The sequence below is a fragment of the Staurois parvus genome, unplaced genomic scaffold (assembly GCF_062004578.1).
Source record: "Staurois parvus isolate SC_StPar_1 unplaced genomic scaffold, SC_StPar_1.0 ptg001328l, whole genome shotgun sequence".
Lineage (NCBI taxonomy): Eukaryota > Metazoa > Chordata > Amphibia > Anura > Ranidae > Staurois > Staurois parvus.
The window spans coordinates 4872799-4892300 of NW_028319124.1; the positions used below are offsets into that span (position 1 = coordinate 4872799).

The window sequence follows — 19502 nt, forward strand, 5'->3', positions numbered from 1 at the left end:
TATATAACATAAACACTTACATATATACGCTAAATACCTGTATGTTCCTAGCCTGGTCCTTTGTTCACTTTCAGGGCCCTTTCACACGGACGGTTGGGATCTTGGTGATTACAGTTGGATAGCACAATATCCACAGCTTGTGATCCTATCATAGACGATGATGTCTCCTCTCCTAGACAAATTCCCAACCTAAAGTTATAATCAAAATGGTGGAAAATTGATAGAAGAGAAGCTTTAAAATCTTGTTAGAATCTAATGCACCATTTTCCAACCTATCCAGGCAATATTTCATGCAACCACATCTAAAGTGTATGCATATTGGATCTTCTGTGAGCCCATACATGTAGATATCTGTGAATTTATCTCTAAGCAGGTTGTATAGTCAGATTGTAAAATGAATGGCCTGCTTATTTTTTAAATCTAAGAAGATTTTAAGGTGTCTGATATGGTTTTAACATTAAAAATCATGTTCTCTATGGCTGGAGATGTACACTTTAAAATGTTGTGTGTGTGGTGCAATCTTACTGTATAGAATTACCAACAACTTGTACTGTTTTTTTATTCTGTGTGCTGCAACATTGTGCAAATATTTTACAATCCAATAAAAAAAATCATGAAAATGGGAATGTAACAAGTTCTAGTCTCTGATAGCTGGCCACTGCATTACTTTTGTTGCAGACAAATCTTTTCTTTTTTTGGGATTGTGTGCTGACCAATCAGGAGGTGAACAATGCCCCACACTGTGTTCTTTGTGTGTTTTCTAACCAATTTCTATGAGAGCTTTTGTGTCATTGTAAAGAATCCCACAGAAAATGCTGAATTGTGCTTTTGGCTACAGTAGAGGAACATTTTGTCATCAAAGGACACTTTCTATTTGGCTGTGTTGTCTCGCTGAGTGTGCAGATGGCCGCGGCGCTGCCCTTTTCTTAGTACCTGTAGGTGGTATTAAGTTCATCTCCATCTGTAATCGTGTGACAGTCAGATGTCTAATCCTATAACAGGACACTCACACCAGCAGCCTAGTTTCCAGCTCCTGTGCTAGAAGAGGTTGCCGCAGGCACCGGTGTCACCATGAAGGCCCTTTTCCTCCTCAGCCTGGTCCTCGCTCTACCTCTGAGCAGTAAGTGCAATCTCACTCCAGTTTTGTTGTACCATGTGTAAGGGGTAAGCACACCAAAAATGAATTGTTCACTTGCGAGTGATCACTAGTGGGATGAAGCATCCGCTGGCTCCTTATAGCTCTTAGGGGGCTTCGGCATTTCTGCCCTTTCCCCTTTTTCAGGCCATAAGGTCTCACTTCTCCTGAATCTATAATGACTCCTAAGGGCTGTGCAAGCCCTCCACAAAGATCTTCTGGCTGGCATCACTAAGAGATATATGGCACCTTTGGCTTACCCATCCCACCAGTATTTACCAAAACTAAAAATTTGTCATATTTGGGTGGATAAATTCCTTAATTCTGTAAACATTAACACTATTCTGATGGATAAATTCAGAGTGCATGCTATGTGGATTTCTCAAGTAATGGAACCATTGCAGATGTCTCTTGCACTATCTGGAAGCAATAACAACAGGAATCAAAAATTGTTCAACATTCTGGAGACTATCTGGATGTTCAGGATTTGTTTAGCAATAGAAAAAGGCTGCTTTTTAAAAAATTATAAGGATGAGAAAATTTTTGGGGACATTTGGAAAGGTTTGTATATTCTTGTTGAAAGTTTAATACTCCTTTAACTACACATGGTTGTCTATGCAAGTGACCATGATGCCCATGATTTCTAAAAGTACCACCATCATGCGAAGTAGTAAGAAGCTGGTGTAGTCAGTGGTGTATTGCCGAATAGCCAACCTTCATAATAGTAATTTAGGTCATGGAGGAAGATGATATGAGATCTAATTTACAGGTGACCGTATAGGGGCAGATGTTCATCTAAGACAACTAAAAAGCTGGAAACGAAGTAACTGTCCATGACAAAGAGAGACTCATGTGGGGGTACCTGGCACCTTTTACCTTTTTCATTTAATTTAATCGATTTTCCAGGCCAGTGATTATTATCCCCCGTGGTTGTGTCCAATTGCTACTTCCACAGCTGACATAAAAGCCTATACACACGATAAGAAACTTGTATGAAAATTTCCACACGAGGAACAATCGGTTGAATTATCTGTTCGTTAGTATAGTGCTTTTGATGATTTTCCGATCAATTCGGACGACAAAAAGCGAGGGTGCAAGCTAGAAAATTGTTTGCGTATGTGAACACAATGACCGATTTTCATTCAATGTGTACAGTAATCGTACGGAACTAATCAAAAAACAAAAGCCATGCATGATCAGAAGCAAAGAACGACCCCACACTTCCTCTTCTGCTGTATGTAGGTACATTTGCCTTTGTTGGTTGAGAATTTCCGTACAAGGTAAAGCTGTTGTCAGTTACATCATGATAAGCACCTTTGTGGAAAATCAGACAATAGTTCGTCCAATTTTATTATAGTGTGTACTGGGCTTTACATACAAATGACTGATTTTAAGCACTGTATATATGCAAGCAACGTAGTGACCATTATATAGTGATCACAGTCACCCTCTTTGGTATCTTTTAAAGTGTATTTCCATTGTTGCAGCCAAATTGTGATAACAGCCACTTTATATATGTTACACATCCCTTTTCACATAACAAAACCTTTAAAAAAATATTAAAATTTGCTACTCACCTTTTTTATTTGCTGAAAAAATCCTATAAAAATGTGACTAAGCTTTCCCCTTCTATGTAATGTTAAGGAGGGGGGTTCACCATGATTAACCGTGTCTGTACTAACAGGGTTATTTAAAGGGTTAAAGAGCTCAATGGTCCATTGTATGTTACATATGTATGTCCCTGTAAAAAAAATGATTTCTAACGTGTCCTTATAGCAGCCTTAAGCCCTATACACACAGGCCGAATATTGGCTGGTTCAAGAGAAACCAGCCGACATTCGGCCCGTGTGTACACCAACTTGTCTGACAGAAGCCAGCTGAACGGCTGGCTTCTGTTGAACAGACATGCTGGAAAACCAGAATCCGATAGGTATCCAATCAGTGCTGGTAGCCAATGACTGCGAGTGCTGACCGGAGTGTTCTGGCATGGAGCATTTCCTCTATCAGAACGCAATAGCTCAGCGGGGAGATCGCTGTACTAACTATGTGATGTTAGTCCTTCCGGGCTGGGTTGAACAAAAAAAAAAAACTGATAGTGTGTACCCACCATTACTCAACCATTTTAACATGGAGGAACCCTTGAAATACCTCTCTGGCTCTGGTCTTAGGGACTCCCTACTAATTATTATTATTATTATACAGGATTTATATAGCTCCAACAGTTTGCTCAGTGCTTTAGAATATAACGGGAGACAATACAGCAACAATACAGTTCAATACAAGAGGGATAGGAGGGCCCTGATCCTGGGAGCTTACAATCTAGGAGTAATAATTACTATATCTACAGTTCATGGTACATTAGTCAGTGGGAAGACTGCTCCTTCCATTTGTGGTCATTGGGAAAAATTCCCCCTTACAGCTAGTTAAGAAGATCAGTAGTGTCAATGTTTACTCACCTGAGAATCATAAACTGCTCCTTGCTCAAGGAACCCTTAACAATGTCCCCAGGAACCCTGGTTGAGAAAGGCTGCCCTATAGTGCACCGTTCAGCAAGTTATTTTGGAAAATGAGAGGCCTATAGAGCTCTGTGTATAACAATGCTCCAAACAAACAACCAGAAAGCTAAGAAATATAATAAAAAATATATGTTTAGTCATGCTGTGTGAATGAGAACACATAACCAACATCTAGTGTAGGGTTTCTCAAGGTTGGCTGCAAAGGTGGAAATACACGTTAAGGTTATCTTTGCCATAAGGGACAGAAGGAAGCAGATTAATATTCAAATATGATTTCTAGGCAGCATCTTTTTATCAGGTGACCACTTCAAAGTGACAGTGATTAACGACCACCTGAAATAAAAAAGGGCCTTAGCTATACAGTTTCACTGTGATTTTTTTTTTTGGTGGGTTGATTAGTGCAACTTCTGGAGTCGATGAATTACCACTTTTAGAATAAAACAACAAAATGTATTTAAGAAAATAATTTCTTTCTAAAATGTTATTGAGTTTTTAAACGCTTAACATCCTTAATTGGGGTTGAGTATTTATGCTCGGTGTCCACTATGGGGCGCTCTTATGTAATAGGACAAGGTGAATATTCTCTGCAGCTTCTCTACAATGTATTCAGTTCTCCATTAGATGAATCGCCTGCATTTGTTCTTTGCTGCAACTTGACGGCCTTCATGCACACTGGACATTTGGCCATGTCTCCTAGGCGCCTTTCCTCCTGGCAGAAGTGTTTTGGCAGAATATACACTTGATGCTTGCAAACGCGTGTAATGAGTTTGGGCGAGTCAAGCGCTTGGGTGTTAATTCATTTAATTGGCCAGAATTCATTCTAGCTGCTGAAATGAATTAACGATCAAGCGCTAAACGCACCTAGAGTTCACGTCAGGGGCGGACTGACCATTTGGAAACTCAGGCACTGCCTGAGGGCCCGGGGTTAGTAGGGGGCCCCATGAGTTGCCCCTGGTACCTTTTTTCATAGGCTTTTTTGAGTTTGGACAAGGACACAGGGGCCCCATGATCCCCTATTGCCTGGGGGCCCCATGAGTTGTCAGTCCACCTCTGGTTAACGCACGTTTATATATGTCTTTGTTTTTTTCTGCCAAAATGCTGCTGCTCCTTAATGTGCTGGATGTTTTTTTTTCTGTTTTTGTTTTGTTTTTGTCTGTCTCTAAACACCTTTGTGTGTGTGTATGGACACTAACATACAGGGGAGTTTAAGGGCAAAAAAACAAAAACACCACATGCCCCTTACAGCCACATTAAAAGGCATCCAGTGCTCATGAGGCCAAATTCTCAGCTTCATCAAGATGTCAGGACAAGCATTATTTTTCTATGTCTTTACCTACTTGCCTTCCTGAGGATTTACCCCCCTTCCCTTTTTAAATTTTGCACTATAAACAAAAAAGACCAACAATTTTGAGAAAGAAAACAATATTTTTGACTTTTTGCTATTAAACATGTCCAGTAAAAAAAATAATCAAATTTCATCATAAATTTAGGCCAAAATGTATTCTGCTCCATGTCTTTGCTAAAAAATATCCCAATACGTGAAAATTAATTGGTTTACAAGTGGCGGTTTATTAATTAATTATTAATTAAATGTGTAAATTAATTGGTTTATAAAGTTATAGCGTTTACAAATGGCGGTAGACATACTGGAATTTTTTTTCTTACTAGTAATGTCGGCAATCAGCAACTTATTGCGGGACTGCAGCGAGCATTCTGACACTGGGGGGAACTGACTTGGTGTCACGGACATCCCCAGTGACACCTTATACAGTGATCAGTGCTAATAAAAAATACTGACACTGTAGTAATGGCACTAGGCAGGAAGGGGTTAACATGTGGGGCGATCAAAGGGTTAACTGTGTGCTATTTCATAGTAAGCTGTGTGTGAGCTTCACTGTAAGCACACTGCTTTGTATGGCTCTGCTATTCAGAACCATACAAAGCAGTTTTCAGGAGCTGACAGGGGAGAGATCTGTGTTGTTTATACACAGATCTCTCCCTCTTCAGAGATACTCTGCGATTACCGGGTGCCGGCGAGTAATCACAGCTGAGGCCGTGAATGGTGGTGCGGGTAGAGCGCATGCGCCCCCCCTTACCCGGAGCTGCAAAATCACGCACGTGATTTTGCGCACCCGTGCCGCCCTGTTGCAGTATTTCTGCTATAGGGCAGTGTGGAACTGGTTAAAGCGGTATTAAATCTTCTAAAGAAAAAAAAAAGTTTCCTCCTGCAAGGTACTATAATGTGCTAGTATACGTCGCATGGCCATCTGACTCGCCATGCCACAATGATGTCACCGCCACGCATGTGCGCATTGAGCACCAGGCACGGCACAGAGCTGCTGCTAGCTGGAATACCTCGTAAGCAGTGCACTTTTAGGAGATATTCATTTTACCTACAGGTAGTTTTATTTTATTGTCTAAATACAGCTTACCTGTAGGTAAAAATCAAGGTAGAGAGTTTCCGATCACTTTAAAGTAGATGTAAATCCTTAAAGATGTTTAGTCTGATAAAGCACTGAGTATCTGAAACAATTGCCTTTTTTTTTTTAATAAAATACTTTTTCTATCTTCTGGTTGTATCTCAGTGGTGCTGATCTCCAGCAGCGGCTTTGCTGCCATTTCCTGTCTACATGCACTGAGGGCTGCATGACATTTCTCATGTTTCCAGATGGTGACAATAGTGGACCATGCCTGCCTAATGTGAGTCAGTGCAACCAATTTCAGGTTACAGGTGGGGATTGGTAGTTTATTTAATTTTCTTCATTTAGCCAGAAAAATGTGTCTGAAAAAAATACTTACATTTTTTTAGAGGGTGTTATTTTGGGAAGTGTATTAATAATGGCTTTATTTAATTTAGTTCTTTTTGTTTTCCTTTCTTCTGTGTACGCATTTTTAGTTTTCAATTTTTTTCCACCTTGGTTTCTGTCTGTAAAAAAAAAAAAAAAAATCAAATAATGTGGCTACATTTTTTTTGGTACAAGAATAGGTCCAGGATAGTTAACAGTAGCTGCTGTAACCCTCGGGAGCCATTCATAGCCTATTGCAACTTTAAAATCCACCTTCATTTTACCTTTCCTTTTGGCAGCAATGTATTTCACCCAAATCTCCCCAATTTTCACTGAGATTTTAAAAGAAATGGAAATTCTTGTCTTCCTTGTGCCTACTGACAGGGTGACAACATATTATCACATTCTGGAGATGGGGATAGAGCGTTGTCACCCTGTAACAGGAAATGCCTGAACATGGACCTTCATAACATGATCACCTGTGATAGTTTAATGAAAGCTGCAGAAAATGGCATTAATGTGTTCAGTCTAAGACAGTGGTGGGCAACCTTTTTTTTCAACTGAGCCAAATCTCGCCAAAACCACGATTGAAATTTATTTTGAGAGCCACATTTTTAAAACTGAAAATACATAGGATGGTACACTGTTTTTAGTTTCAATAAGTTTTTATAGTAATTCATCCCCCATAGTAATTCATCCCCCATAGTAATTCATCCCCCATATAGTAATTCATCCCCCATAGTAATTAATCCCCCATATAGTAATTCATCCCCCATAGTAATTCATCCCCCATATAGTAATTCATCCCCCATAGTAATTCATCCCCCGTAGTAATTCATCCCCCATAGTAATTCATCCCCCCCTATAGTAATTCATCCCCCATATTAGTAGTAAGTAAGTAGCAAGTAGTAAGCCAAGTCCCCCCTGTGTCAATTCACTTACCTTTGCTCCGCGCGTTCTTCTCGCCGTGTTCCCGCGCCATTCCGGTCTTCAGGGCGGACTGTGAGAGGAGCCTAGCTCCTCTCACGTTCGTCACGCTGCCCTGCCTACACACATCCTGACAGTCAATCACTGGCTATCAGGATGTGAGTGGCAGCGAGACTGGCCAATCATTGCATTTGAGCGCGCTGCCCTGGCTGTTTTTTTTTTGGATCACGCTTCGCGGGCCGGATTAAAAGGTCCGCCGGGCCGTAGTTTGCCCATTGCTGGGCTAGCTGCAGAGTCCTGACTTTTGGGGCGGCCGCCCGAGAGGAGGGAGGGGAGCGGGCGCCCGGCACACAGAAGAGCCGCATTAAAGTGTGTAAAGAGCCGCATGTGGCTCGCGAGCCGCAGCTTGCCGACCACTGGTCTAAGAGATCTGAGATATTATTAATATACAGGATTTATATAGTTTGTACAGAGCTTTACAATATAAGGGAGACAGTACAATTACAATACATTTCAGTACAGAAGGAATAGGAGGGCCCGGCTCATGGAGCTTACAATCTAAAGGAAGGGGGAGGTAGTACAAAAGGTGATAGCTGCGGGGGATGATCTGGTGGGGGTGATTCAAGTACAGCTCTTAGGTGGAGGTAGGGTAGGCTTCCCTGAATAAGTGAGTTTTCAAAGATCGCCTAAAGGCAGACAGGGTGGGAGCTGACCTGACATGCTGTGGTAGGGAGTTCCAGAGGATGGGAGAGGCTCTGGAGAAGTCCTGGAGGCAAGCATGGGAAGAGGTGATGAGGGAGCTAGAGAGGAGGAGGAGCGGAGTGGGCGATATCTGAGGATGAGGTTGGCGATGTAGCTAGGGCAGTGTTGTGGAAGGCTTTGTAGCTGTGGTTAGTATTAGTGATGGGGGGGGGGGGGGGGTCACACACACTTTCTCTGCAGATTGCTATCATTAATATCTAGTGGTGTTTTAATGTAACATTTTATTTCTTTAACACCTACAATAGTGGTGTCCTTTGCTTATAACAACATTCCCAAAAGAAAGGCTAGAAAAGCCCAGCCGAGACCAGAGCGGTGTATGTAGCTAATACCCCCCCCCCCCATTCCTGGTATAAGAGCAGGCCAGGACATCTGTTGTGGACATAGACATGTATGTATAGTATATTGTAACACAAAGCTCATTTCCTGTACAAAAATCATAGTAATGAAGCCATGTCTCCTTTTACCACAGCAGCCTTCCACAATTTCAGTGGAGTTTGCCTTCTTCACTTTTTGGGTACCTTACCTGCTGTACATGGCTACAAATATTAGCACTATAAAGTACGGGGGGCGTTCAAGTCAAACCAGGACTTTTGAGTTTATATAATAAAAGAACAAATTTCAGGGAGTGGAAACTGCATTTATTTTTCAACATACTCCCCTGCTACATTTATACACTTATCTCAGCATTTAACTAATGCCTGGAAAGCTTCAGTATAGAAAGATTTGTCTGAACGCCTGAACCATCCTAGGACAGCCTTCTTCACATCGTCATCATTGTGTTCACAGGAAGATTTGTGTATTGTGCAATTTCACAACAGGCGTTGCGCCAATTATCCAGGATCAGGCGTTCCACGTGCTGAATGTTCACAGGAATGACTACTGTGAGCTGGGAATCACCATGGCCGGGATCGTCACTGAAGGACGTATGGCCATCTTTGAAATGTTTACACCATTCAAATGTCTTATTGTGGCTGAGTGTCTCATCACCGTACTGTGCTTGAAATCTTCTGTAGATATTCGCAGGTTTTATGCCTTTGATCACAAGAAACTTCACCACACAAGGGTGTATTTACCATAAGGCAAACAAGGCATTTGCCTAGGGTGGCATTTTTCAGGGAGGCATCAGCATTTTTCAGGGGGGCAGCGCCATCCCTCGAAAGAAGGAAAGGAAGAAGAAACACAAGTAGCATGGAGACCAGGTGGGATGTGAGAGAGGCTGGGGGCTGTTTAATGGTGCATGCAGAGCCTGATTCTTGTTCCTGGGGATGTCCAGAGCTGTGAAGGGGAGTATCTTATCTCTTGCCAGGGTGGGGTTGCTAGTGTATGGGGGGCGGTGGTAGTGGAAGGCTCTCTTTGGTGGGGGTGGGGCTGGGGTGTTTTTAGTCAACGTCAGGCTCTCTTTGTGGAGGAGGGGGTGTTGGTCATTGTCAGGGTCTCTCCATGGGGAGGGGAGCCAATTTTTGTGTTGCCTAGGGCAGCACGAAACCTAAATACACCACTGACCACACACTGTTCCATGCAGGGGCGGACTGACCATTTGGAAACTCGGGCACTGCCCGAGGGCCTGGGGTCAGTAGGGGGCCCCATGAGATGCCCCTGGTATCTTTTTCATAGGCTTTTTTGAGTTTGGGCAAGGACACAGGGGCCCAATGATCCCCTATTGCCCGGGGGCCCCATGAGTTGTCAGTCCGCCCCTGGTTCCATGCACACACTAACACTGTTGTCTGCCATTTTGAATAACATTCTCTGGACTGGCCCTTGACGTGTGAGCCGCTTATCAGTAGTAGGACACCCTTGCCACTTACTACTATGTGTAGTGCCACCACGCTAGCATTTCTTGTTATACCTGGAAAATAAGTCCCGGATTGTTCTGAACACCCCTCGTTTATGTGAAATCTGCATGTAAAGTGTATGTACAGGAAAACTTAGTTTGGGATAGAGCGGAAAGGGTTAGACCCTTTGTCGGGTGTTTATTCACCCCAGCTATGTTACTCAATGCAGAACCATTACAATAAGCCCTCGTGCACACGGGATGTTTTGATAACGCTGGTAACATTAGCTCTGTAAAGATACATTAAAAACGTGAGTTTTCAGGGTTTTTTTAGCATTAGTGGCGTTTTCCCGCATTTGGGGTTTTTAGCGTTATTTAGTTTTTTTTAACTCCCCCCCCCCCCCCATTTTTTTCTTGGTCACAAAAAGTCCAAAAACGTTTTGCGATTGCGGTTTGCGTTGTTTTCCCACGTTTTTCAGCGTTTTTACAGCTAAAAAACTCCTCTAGAAACCCACTAGTCCTGGGTTCTTTTCCCAGCCAAAAAATGTTGATTACAGTCTACATGTGCATGGACACATAGGATAACATGCTGGGGGGGTTACTGGCTGTAGAAAAAACCCGTCAAAAGCCAAACACAGCCGCTGTAAAACGTGAAGTGAGGGCTAACAGACAAAATCTATTGTTTTCATTAGGTGTGTTGCATTGGTGTGCCCTGGGTAAAAAAATCAGGTCTTTTGGCTTTTACAAATGGAAATCAATGCAGTGTGTCAAAAAATGGATGTCAATACACATCAACTCAAATGCATTAAAGTGGAGTTCCACTCACTCTGTACAAAAATAAAAGTCAGCAGCTACAAAAACTGTAGCTGCTAACTTTTAAAAAACAAACAACCACTAACCTGTCCCAGGATCCCGCGTTGCCCCCGCCGCAGGCCGTTTCACCAGCCATCCTGTATTCCAGGTGCCGGAATCTTCAGTGTGGGCACCCGGCTGTGATAGCTTGTGGCTTCACAGCCGGGTGCCCACTGCACATGCGTGAGTAGCGCCGCACTTCATGAATGGTCCTGTAGTCTTCTGGGACCTGTCACGTGTCCCAGAAGACTACGGGGAGGGAGGACAACTTCTGTTTCCTACCGCCTAGACGATCGCAGCAGAAGTGGGAGCGGGTACCTGTCAAATTCGGGTAATAGTTCCCCTCCACTCCCCAAAGGTGCCAATCCTTAATGGGGAGTGGGGGACCAATCTTTAAAGCGGAACTTCCCCTTTTGCGTGGAACTCTGCCTTAAGCACAGGTCAATGTGTCTAAGAGTGGTACACCTCTTTGTAGAGATTTCTTCCCACTTCCTGTTGTATCTCTAGAACAGGAAGTGAGAGGGAGATATAAGTAACAGGACACAGACAGCACAAAATAAACTGACAGGGTTTTTACTCGGCCCTACTGTATTACAAACTAACAGAAAAAAAGTCCCTGGAGCCAGATACCTAATACGACTCAGTTGGCCCGTAACCCTGAGGTAAGTTTTTAAAGAAGAACTTCAGCAAGTTTTTTAAAAAATAAAAAGTCAGCAGCTGCAAATACTGCAGCTACTCAAAAATCAGGTACTTACCAGTCCATGGATTCCATGTTTCCCACAGCCTATTCTTTTTACCACTGTGGATTCCTGGTGCTGCCATCTTGGATTTGGGATCCGGCTGTGACTTCCTGATGAAACACAGCCAGCTCCCCACTGTGCATGGTCAAGATCGTGTGACACCGTGAGAGTGGTTCTGCAGGCTCCTGGGATGTGACGTGTCCCAGGAGGCTGCATGCAGGGAGGGGAGCAGGACAAGCTATGTCACCTTCATCTAGGTGAGGATGGTGGAAGTGGGAGCAGGTACCAACAAAAAACCTGAAACTCTGTTACAGGCTGGGGGGGGAGAGAGAGAATGGACAGGGCCATCAATTATTATCTAAATACAAAAGGCATGTGTTTATTTCAATCTTTGTGTGATTTTTGTATGTCTTCCAGATCTGTGCAGTATTCCAGTGTGAAACTTCACCTCTGTACAGAAACTTCCTGTAATAAAGACTGGTCACTGCTACTGTCTCCTCGTGTCGGGTGACTGGTCTTGTATCTGCTTCCCTGTAGCTGTTTGCAAACATGCTCTGAAGTACATTCAGTGTGTGTATAGACTGTTCTAGAAAAGACCTTGGATCCTAGTCTTTTGTTTGGTGTGTACATCAATGTGTCACCCTTTGACTTCTTTGTTTTCTTGGGCTTCCTAATGCCTAGATATCTTTTAACATGGTTGGTAAACTATGGTCCTTATAACAAATTATAGTTGAACTGGATGGACTTTTGTCTTTTTTCAGCCAGACTAACTATGTGAGATGGCATGGTTCCTACAGTAGTTCTCATCATGCAAACTAAACTGTAATGTTCACTGATAAGGGTATGATATTTGAGGGCTGGCTTAGCTGCACAGGTGGCACCATCAGAAATGTGATGTGTCCTGATTACCTGAAGTCAGCAACTTGTGACAATTTCATCCTAGGAAGTCCTTGTAGCCTGGCCTGAAATACAACACTCAATAATGGTATCCATATCTTAAAAATGGAATATTTTTACTTTTGGGTTTAGATACATTTTAAAGAGCAGGTGAATTTCATTAAAAAAATAGGCTACTCTACCTCCCTTAAGGTAGTATACTCTAAATCAGACCTTCATTGCAGCATGGTCTTCCTCTTTCATTCCCATTGCAACAAATACTGTTTGCTTGCAATATTCCTTCTGGTGCCTGCACTCCAGTGCATCTACCCACTTCATAGAAATGGGTGGAAGAGCCCAACTATATATAATATATCTATGATCACAGCTTTTAATACTTGACATTTCTTTCATAACAGTAAGAGGATGCAATTAATTCTGACTCTGAGCATCTCACTATATTACATTCAGTAGAACAGCAGGATATTCAACCTCCATCCCTCTCAGCCTGTACAGTATATGAATAGCTTAAAGCAGAGTTCTACCCTTTTTTTTCATGATCCTTACCACACAATGCCCACCTTCAGAACAGTCTGTTATAGGATATTTTTATTTATTTATTTTTTCTAAATACCTTTTTTTGCTGTCAGTATCCTGCACTTTCGGTCCGGCCGCCTAGGCGATTTCATCATTAGGCAGTTCCCTAGGACTCTTGGGATATCGATATTGGTTTTCCCAGGTGTCTTTGGGAAGCCTAATGGTGAAGTCTTGCGGTATTTCTTGACCGGAAGTGACGTTATCGGGAGGAATGATTGACAGGTTGCCATAACAACGGGGCAGGATCTTCTGCTGCCGCCATTGTTATGGCAACCTACAAACACAGTGTGCCAGGCCATGTCCTTACAAAGCAAGCGCGAGATCAGGAGGTGCATGCTGGGTAGCCAGCTACACCAAATCCAGAAGAAAGTAGGAGGTTGCTTCAGATGCCCACACTAGTAATGGCCACTGCCTGCGTGCTGGGATCCTGCTGAGAAATGTCACATTCATAAGTAAGCAAACGACATACACTTAGAACACTGTCCTAATTATATATTGAAACTGAAGAGAATAAGTAGAAAAGTGCCGAGGAGACTGGAACTCTGCTTTAAGTCACACATAGGCCAGGATAGTGGAACCAGTTTAGTAATCTCTTAATGGTACCTTCATTCAGCAGCCACTATAACCATTATTTGCAAAGAAGTCCTGAACGTAAGCTGTAGACAAACACACAAAATCTTGGCAATAGTTCGTAGTAATGCTAGGCTGACCTCTTCTTCTACCATGAATTCTTGAAGGACGGCACAGTTATCTACTACCCTCAGGGAAGTAGGATTAAGCCAGCCTGCTTTTTTCCAACACCCTGCACACATGCTTAGGTGTATGGATGGCATGAACATAAGATCTGAAATATTGGCATCTCCCAGATCTAACTCTTCTCCGTATGGTGCCAACTCAAAGTTTGAAGACGCCCAAAGATACCACAGACCACATATAAACCACTGCAGAAATGACAGAGAGCTACAACTGAAGGAGACTAAAGGAAAATAAATATTATAATGGCAATAGCCAGGGGTGGACTGACAACTCATGGGGCCCCCGGGCAATAGGGGATCATGGGGCCCCTGTGTCCTCACCCACACTCAAACCACACCCAAAAAAGCCTATGAAAAGGTACCAGGGGCATCTCATGGGGCCCCCTACTGACTCCGGGCCCTCGGCCAGTGCCCGAGTTCCCAATAGGTCAGTCCACCCCTGGGAATAGCACATTTCTTGCCTGGCCTGCAGGCCAGCATATTTGGGCAGACAGTTCCCATTGACTGCATTTACACATCTGAACCAAATACACTGCTCTACCCAAATCTAACAATGGGAAGAGGTAGTCTTAAAAAAGAAGTATGGGGTTTGGTTTTTCCCCCAATTATACTTACCTAAGTGGCTGCAGCATTGGTCCGATGCTGCATCTGTCCCCCTCCATACACACTGTGCTTTTTAATAACGCTGGTAACGTTAGCTGTGTAAAGTTACGTTAAAAGTGTGAGTTTAACGGTTTTGCATTAGCGTTTAGCCGTAGAGAAGTAGAGCCAAAAGAGCTTTGCCTGTACTTTTATACTCCCCAGTACTCCCCAATAATGTCAACATAGAGCTACTTTCATAATCCACTCAAAAGATATTTAGAACACGCTCAGTTTCCCAAAATGTGCAGTCTAAGCAGGCCAAACAGCTCTGTCACTGATATGCAAACTTTGACTTTTTCTCAAAGTCAACAGAGAGTCTTATTTTTTTTTTCGATCATCATCATCAGCATATGCAAACAAGAGCGACACCTGACTATTATCCGAAAGGGAAGAGGTGTCTTTCACAGAAAGGATGTGATTTATAAACTGACTACACCTTTTCTATGTTGTGCAAAAGGCAAGATGGTGACACCCAATGGCAGAAATGGCGGCTGGGTCCCCAGATTGGGAAAGACTGTTTTCACTGGTTATATATAAGGGAGATGTTTGTAAGTTGAAAAGCTATTTCTGTATATATGACAATGACAAAAGTAAAGTATTTTTTCTTAAAAAGCAAAGTCCGCTTAATTCACAGCCCCCCCCCCCATTTCAATTTGCCACATGACAACTTTAAAAAAAAACATCTGTTAGAAAACATACTTATCTTCCAGCTGGTTTCCGCTCAGATGTGGGTTTTCTATTATGCAATGATTGGAGGCCTGATGTAATAAGCTGACATTGCTTTTAGTCCAATTGAAGTAAGCAATTCTTCAAGCTGTTATCAGCTTTCATATTATCCCTTTATCTGCATATATTTATGTCCACCACATCCTGCACCCTTCCCCCTTCTGACCCCAACTACCCCCCCCCCCCCTTAAATCCAAAAACATCAGAATTGTTATTCGAGGTAAATTGCACCTAACCAGCACAATGAGCCAATGGCAAAATCAATATCACCAAAATCGCTGATTTGATCTCTACTTAACAGTATATCTGTTTCTAAACATGGAAATTAAAAGGCCAGTAACTGAAAGTAAGCCTGTTGGAGAGGATGCCATTTCTGACCATTTTCTGAAGATGCCAGCTGCCTGGCTTTACATTGACCCACTGACTCCAAGACATTGTGAGTCACAAGTATGCATACAAGGCTGCTGTTAGAAACCTTGGGGCCCCATACAGCCAACCTGACAGGGCCCCCCTAAAAAAAACGAAACCGTTTACTACACTTCAGTTATGAATGAACACAGTGAGTGATAGCTACTATTCACTCACTGTGTTCATTCAGGAAAGGAAGAGGCTGGTAAATGTGACATACATACAGGACCCTTCCCCCATTCTCAATCTGAGGGATCCTATTGTGTGCTTGCAGCTGCTGGTGGGAAAGAGAGGAGGGGGGCCAGTAGCACTGCAAGGGTCCTGGGCAGCAGGGGGAAATGTATGATACACGGGGAGGGTGATGGGTGTGACAGGGAGGCAATTACTGGAACCGATGCCCTGTATGGCTCTCTCTGCAGCAGCTGAGAGCCAGTAAGAAGAAGCCAGCTTTCAGCTGCTGCAGAGAGAACAATACAGGGGATTGGATCCAGTAATTGCCCCCTGATATGCAGATCACCCTTCCTGCCCACATCTGATTCACTCAGCTGCCTGGGCCCCCCTGCTGGCCTGGGACCCGTACAGGAGAACTGGTGGTACCCCCTTATCCATGGCCCTCTATGCATATAAGGAAATCGCATACTGGTTCCAAGTCAGCATGACATCCAGGCAGCTGGCAGTTGCAGATTGAGACGTCAACAATGGCACCCTCCATGTTTATCTTGGGAACAGTTTCCTTTACTAAACTCTACTACATTTCTACATCATTTCATGGGAAAATAAGGGGGGGGGGGGGGGCAGAGAATTCAGCCAGTGCTGGATTGATATAATAAGAGGAAACTCCATGTATTTAACACACCTGAGGAGGTTTCCACCTGATAATGAAGGATATATGACATTTCATAGGGATATGGGGTTCTGTGGTCCTGGGGTGGGGGGAATGCTTCCCCATTCTTCTTTTGTGTTGTGTCCCTTATTTACTTCCCCTTCTACCTTCTTTTCTACTTCCTCTTCTCTTCCCTCTCTTGTCTTTTTTCCCCCTTTTATTCTCTCCTTATTCTTCCTCCATTTTGTGGCCTTGTACCTCAACTCAAAGCCTTTTTGTTTCTTTTTTACAAAAAAATTTAGTAAATATAACATATGCTTACATTGACATTAAGTATAGCCTGCAGTGAATCTGCTCTAGTCCCATCACCTCACTCCCAGTGATAGAGTACAGGTCCCGCTGTGGGACAAGCATGGATCTCCTGTGTGTAAGACCTAACTCCTTAACTTCTCCGGTACTGCTGCTAGGTCTATAAGGTAGATTCATTTTGTAAAGTGCTGCATAAACTGTTTGTGCTATATAGATCCTGTATAATAATAATAACCATGTGGGTTAGGTCCTAGTTACTGGGGCACCGATCACTAGGGAGGAAATCCCCTCGCCCTGTAGCCCCTGGCAGTACTGTCCTTCCGCTGTCTGGTCGCCATGTTATTCCCTTATTGTTGGTTGCTCTTGGTCACTACATGTCTTCCTTTTCCTGTACAATTCGCGTGCGGTTTCCTCACTGCTCCTGTGTGGGCCCAAGGCTTGTCATAGCCCGAGTTCACACAGGTGTGGTGCGGGAAACCTCCCTGCAGGCATCCTATGCTGAGTGCCAGTGTTAGGAGAGGAGAGAAAGCAACGGGGATTTGAAATCTTTTTTTGCTCTCCTTGCAGCAATGACCGTGCAGGCTAGACAGCATCTGATTGGTCAGCAGCATGCTGTTCTTTGCGGTGCAATTTGCGTTCATTAACGCAAGTCGCACCACAAAGTATTGGTACTCGGTAGTGGCGAGTACTTGACAGAAAGTATTTGTACTCATACTCGCTGATAAAAAAACGGTATCGGTGCATCCCTACAATCCAGCAACATAAAGAACAGACTGCATATGTCTCTCCCTAACTAACTGCAAGCTGCCCAAATCATACCTTCTAGAAAACCAAAGTTCATTATCAACAGTCTGTAGCTGGCAGGTTCCTGGCTCCAGGGTGAATCCCAACAGGGTGACCCACTAGGGTGGCCACATGCTTCAGCAGGACTACATGGCCCAGCAGTCCTTCCTCTGTCATCCCATGTGCAGGCTCCCAGCTCTAAGACCTTCCCTTTTTATGTATTTAAGTGGCTTACAACAGGGGGCGAGGCCCAAGAAAACCCGGGAAAAATCTGACACACAGTTAACCCCTTCCGAACCCGGGCAGCCTGAACTATCTGCACAGCTACACAGTGCAATTAATACAACAGTAGAAATACAGTCAATGGTACCCCGCAAGCACCTGCTTACATGTAGTATCTTGACTTTTCAATTTTGAGGCTGTTTTGTTGCCAGTTAATAAAGTATACAATTTGGATCTAATAATTGAGCCATCAGTCTCTTGGACCAGCTTTTTTACATCAGGGTGCCCAGACACCCTGGAGTACCTTCAGGTTTCTTCAGGGATGCCTTGACAAAATGTTTACAAATTGCCTAAAAATTATATACAATTATATACAGGATCAAGCCTGCCTTTTAGTTATACAAAGCCACAGGTTTTTATTGTGCACCATTACCAGCCTCTAGCCGCCAGAGTCCTAACAACCAATGATGTCACCCCTTTTCCATCAGCACTGAAAAAGAATTGCTGGAATACAAGTCAGTACCAGGGGCATATCTACTTGAATGCAAACAAGGTGTTTGCCTTCGGCGGCATTGTTCAAGGGGGGTGCCGCCACCCAGCAGGCAGAAGAGACAATACAAACAGTGGTGTCACTATGGGGGTGCAGGGGCCCATCAGAGGGGTGACACCAGGCCCAGACTGGCCATACGAGCTTCCCTCTAGCTGGCAGCGCTCCACTTCTATTGACACCCAGCTCCTCTTCTAGGGGGACTCTATTCCTCACACCGACCATGCTAGCTATAGCTAGCTCTTTCATCTGACAGGAGAGGCAGGCCAGGGAGTCCAACAGTGACTGGGTGTGTACCACTCCAAGAGATGCAGCAGCCCCAGTAAGGACAGCCAGTCCCTGTGCGAGAGGCATGTCCTGGGGGTGTTCAGGAGAGTCTGCTTCTGAAGTGGGAGGAAGAGGCTGGAGAAAACCAGATCAGTTCATGACAGCTACTGATTCCATACACCCCTCAATCCATCCTCCCATCCTTCCATACATCAGTCCCCCTATCCACCCTTCCCTCCTTCCATTCATCTATCCATCCATCTATACATTTGTCCATTCATCCAGCCTTCCATTCATCCATCCTTCCATACATCTGTCCCCCCATCCTTCCTTCCCTTCTTCCATGCATCCATCCCTTCATCCACCCATCCATCCCCCCATACATATTTCCCCCCATCCACCCTTCCATCCATCCACCCATCCATTCTTCCATTCATCTGCCCATCCATCCATACATTTGTCTATCCTTCCATTCATCCATCCCTCCATCCATCTGTCCCCCCCATCCTTCCATCCATCCCTCCATACATCTGTCCCCCCATCCACCCTTTCCTCCTTCCATTCATCCACCCACCCATCTATCCATACATCTGTCCATCCATCCTTCAATCCATACATCTGTCCCCCCCATCCACCCTTCCCTCCATCCATCTTCCCCTCCCTCCCTCCATCCATCCATCTGTCCCCCCATCCATCCCTCAATACATCTGTCCCCCCATGTACTCTACCTCCATCCTTCCATCCATCCCTCCATCTGCCCTCCCCTATACATCTGGAGTTTACAGATGAAGGGGTGGATTTTAAATAGGAAAGGGTGGGACAAATTTAGATTGGGGGGGGGATGGTGTGTGCCCGATTTTAGTCTTGCCTAGGGCAGCACAAAACCAAAATACACCACTGGTCAGTACCAGTATGCCAAAGTGTAGTTGCTTTGAAAGAATAAATCACCTCTAACTTTGGGTGTCCTCCATGTGTAGATGTTGTTGCGGTATATAAACTATTCGTTTAGTTTTTACATTTTAGAATAGGGTGCCTGGTCATTTTGAAAACTTTTAAAG

General features: G+C 43.9%; 1 protein-coding gene across 2 annotated transcripts in view; it reads left to right on the top strand.

Moving 5' to 3' along the window:
* The first annotated feature begins 871 nt into the window (after positions 1-871).
* LOC149436958 (uncharacterized) overlaps positions 872-19502 on the top strand; it is a 37318-nt gene continuing 18687 nt past the window's right edge. The window contains exon 1 of one of the 2 annotated variants that reach the window (XM_089661298.1): positions 872-1120. In XM_089661298.1, coding sequence (XP_089517424.1) covers positions 1072-1120 — 49 coding nt within the window. In that variant the 5' untranslated portion in view covers positions 872-1071. The remainder of the gene's footprint in view (positions 1121-19502) is intronic. The other variant, XM_089661299.1, reaches the window with a different exon arrangement.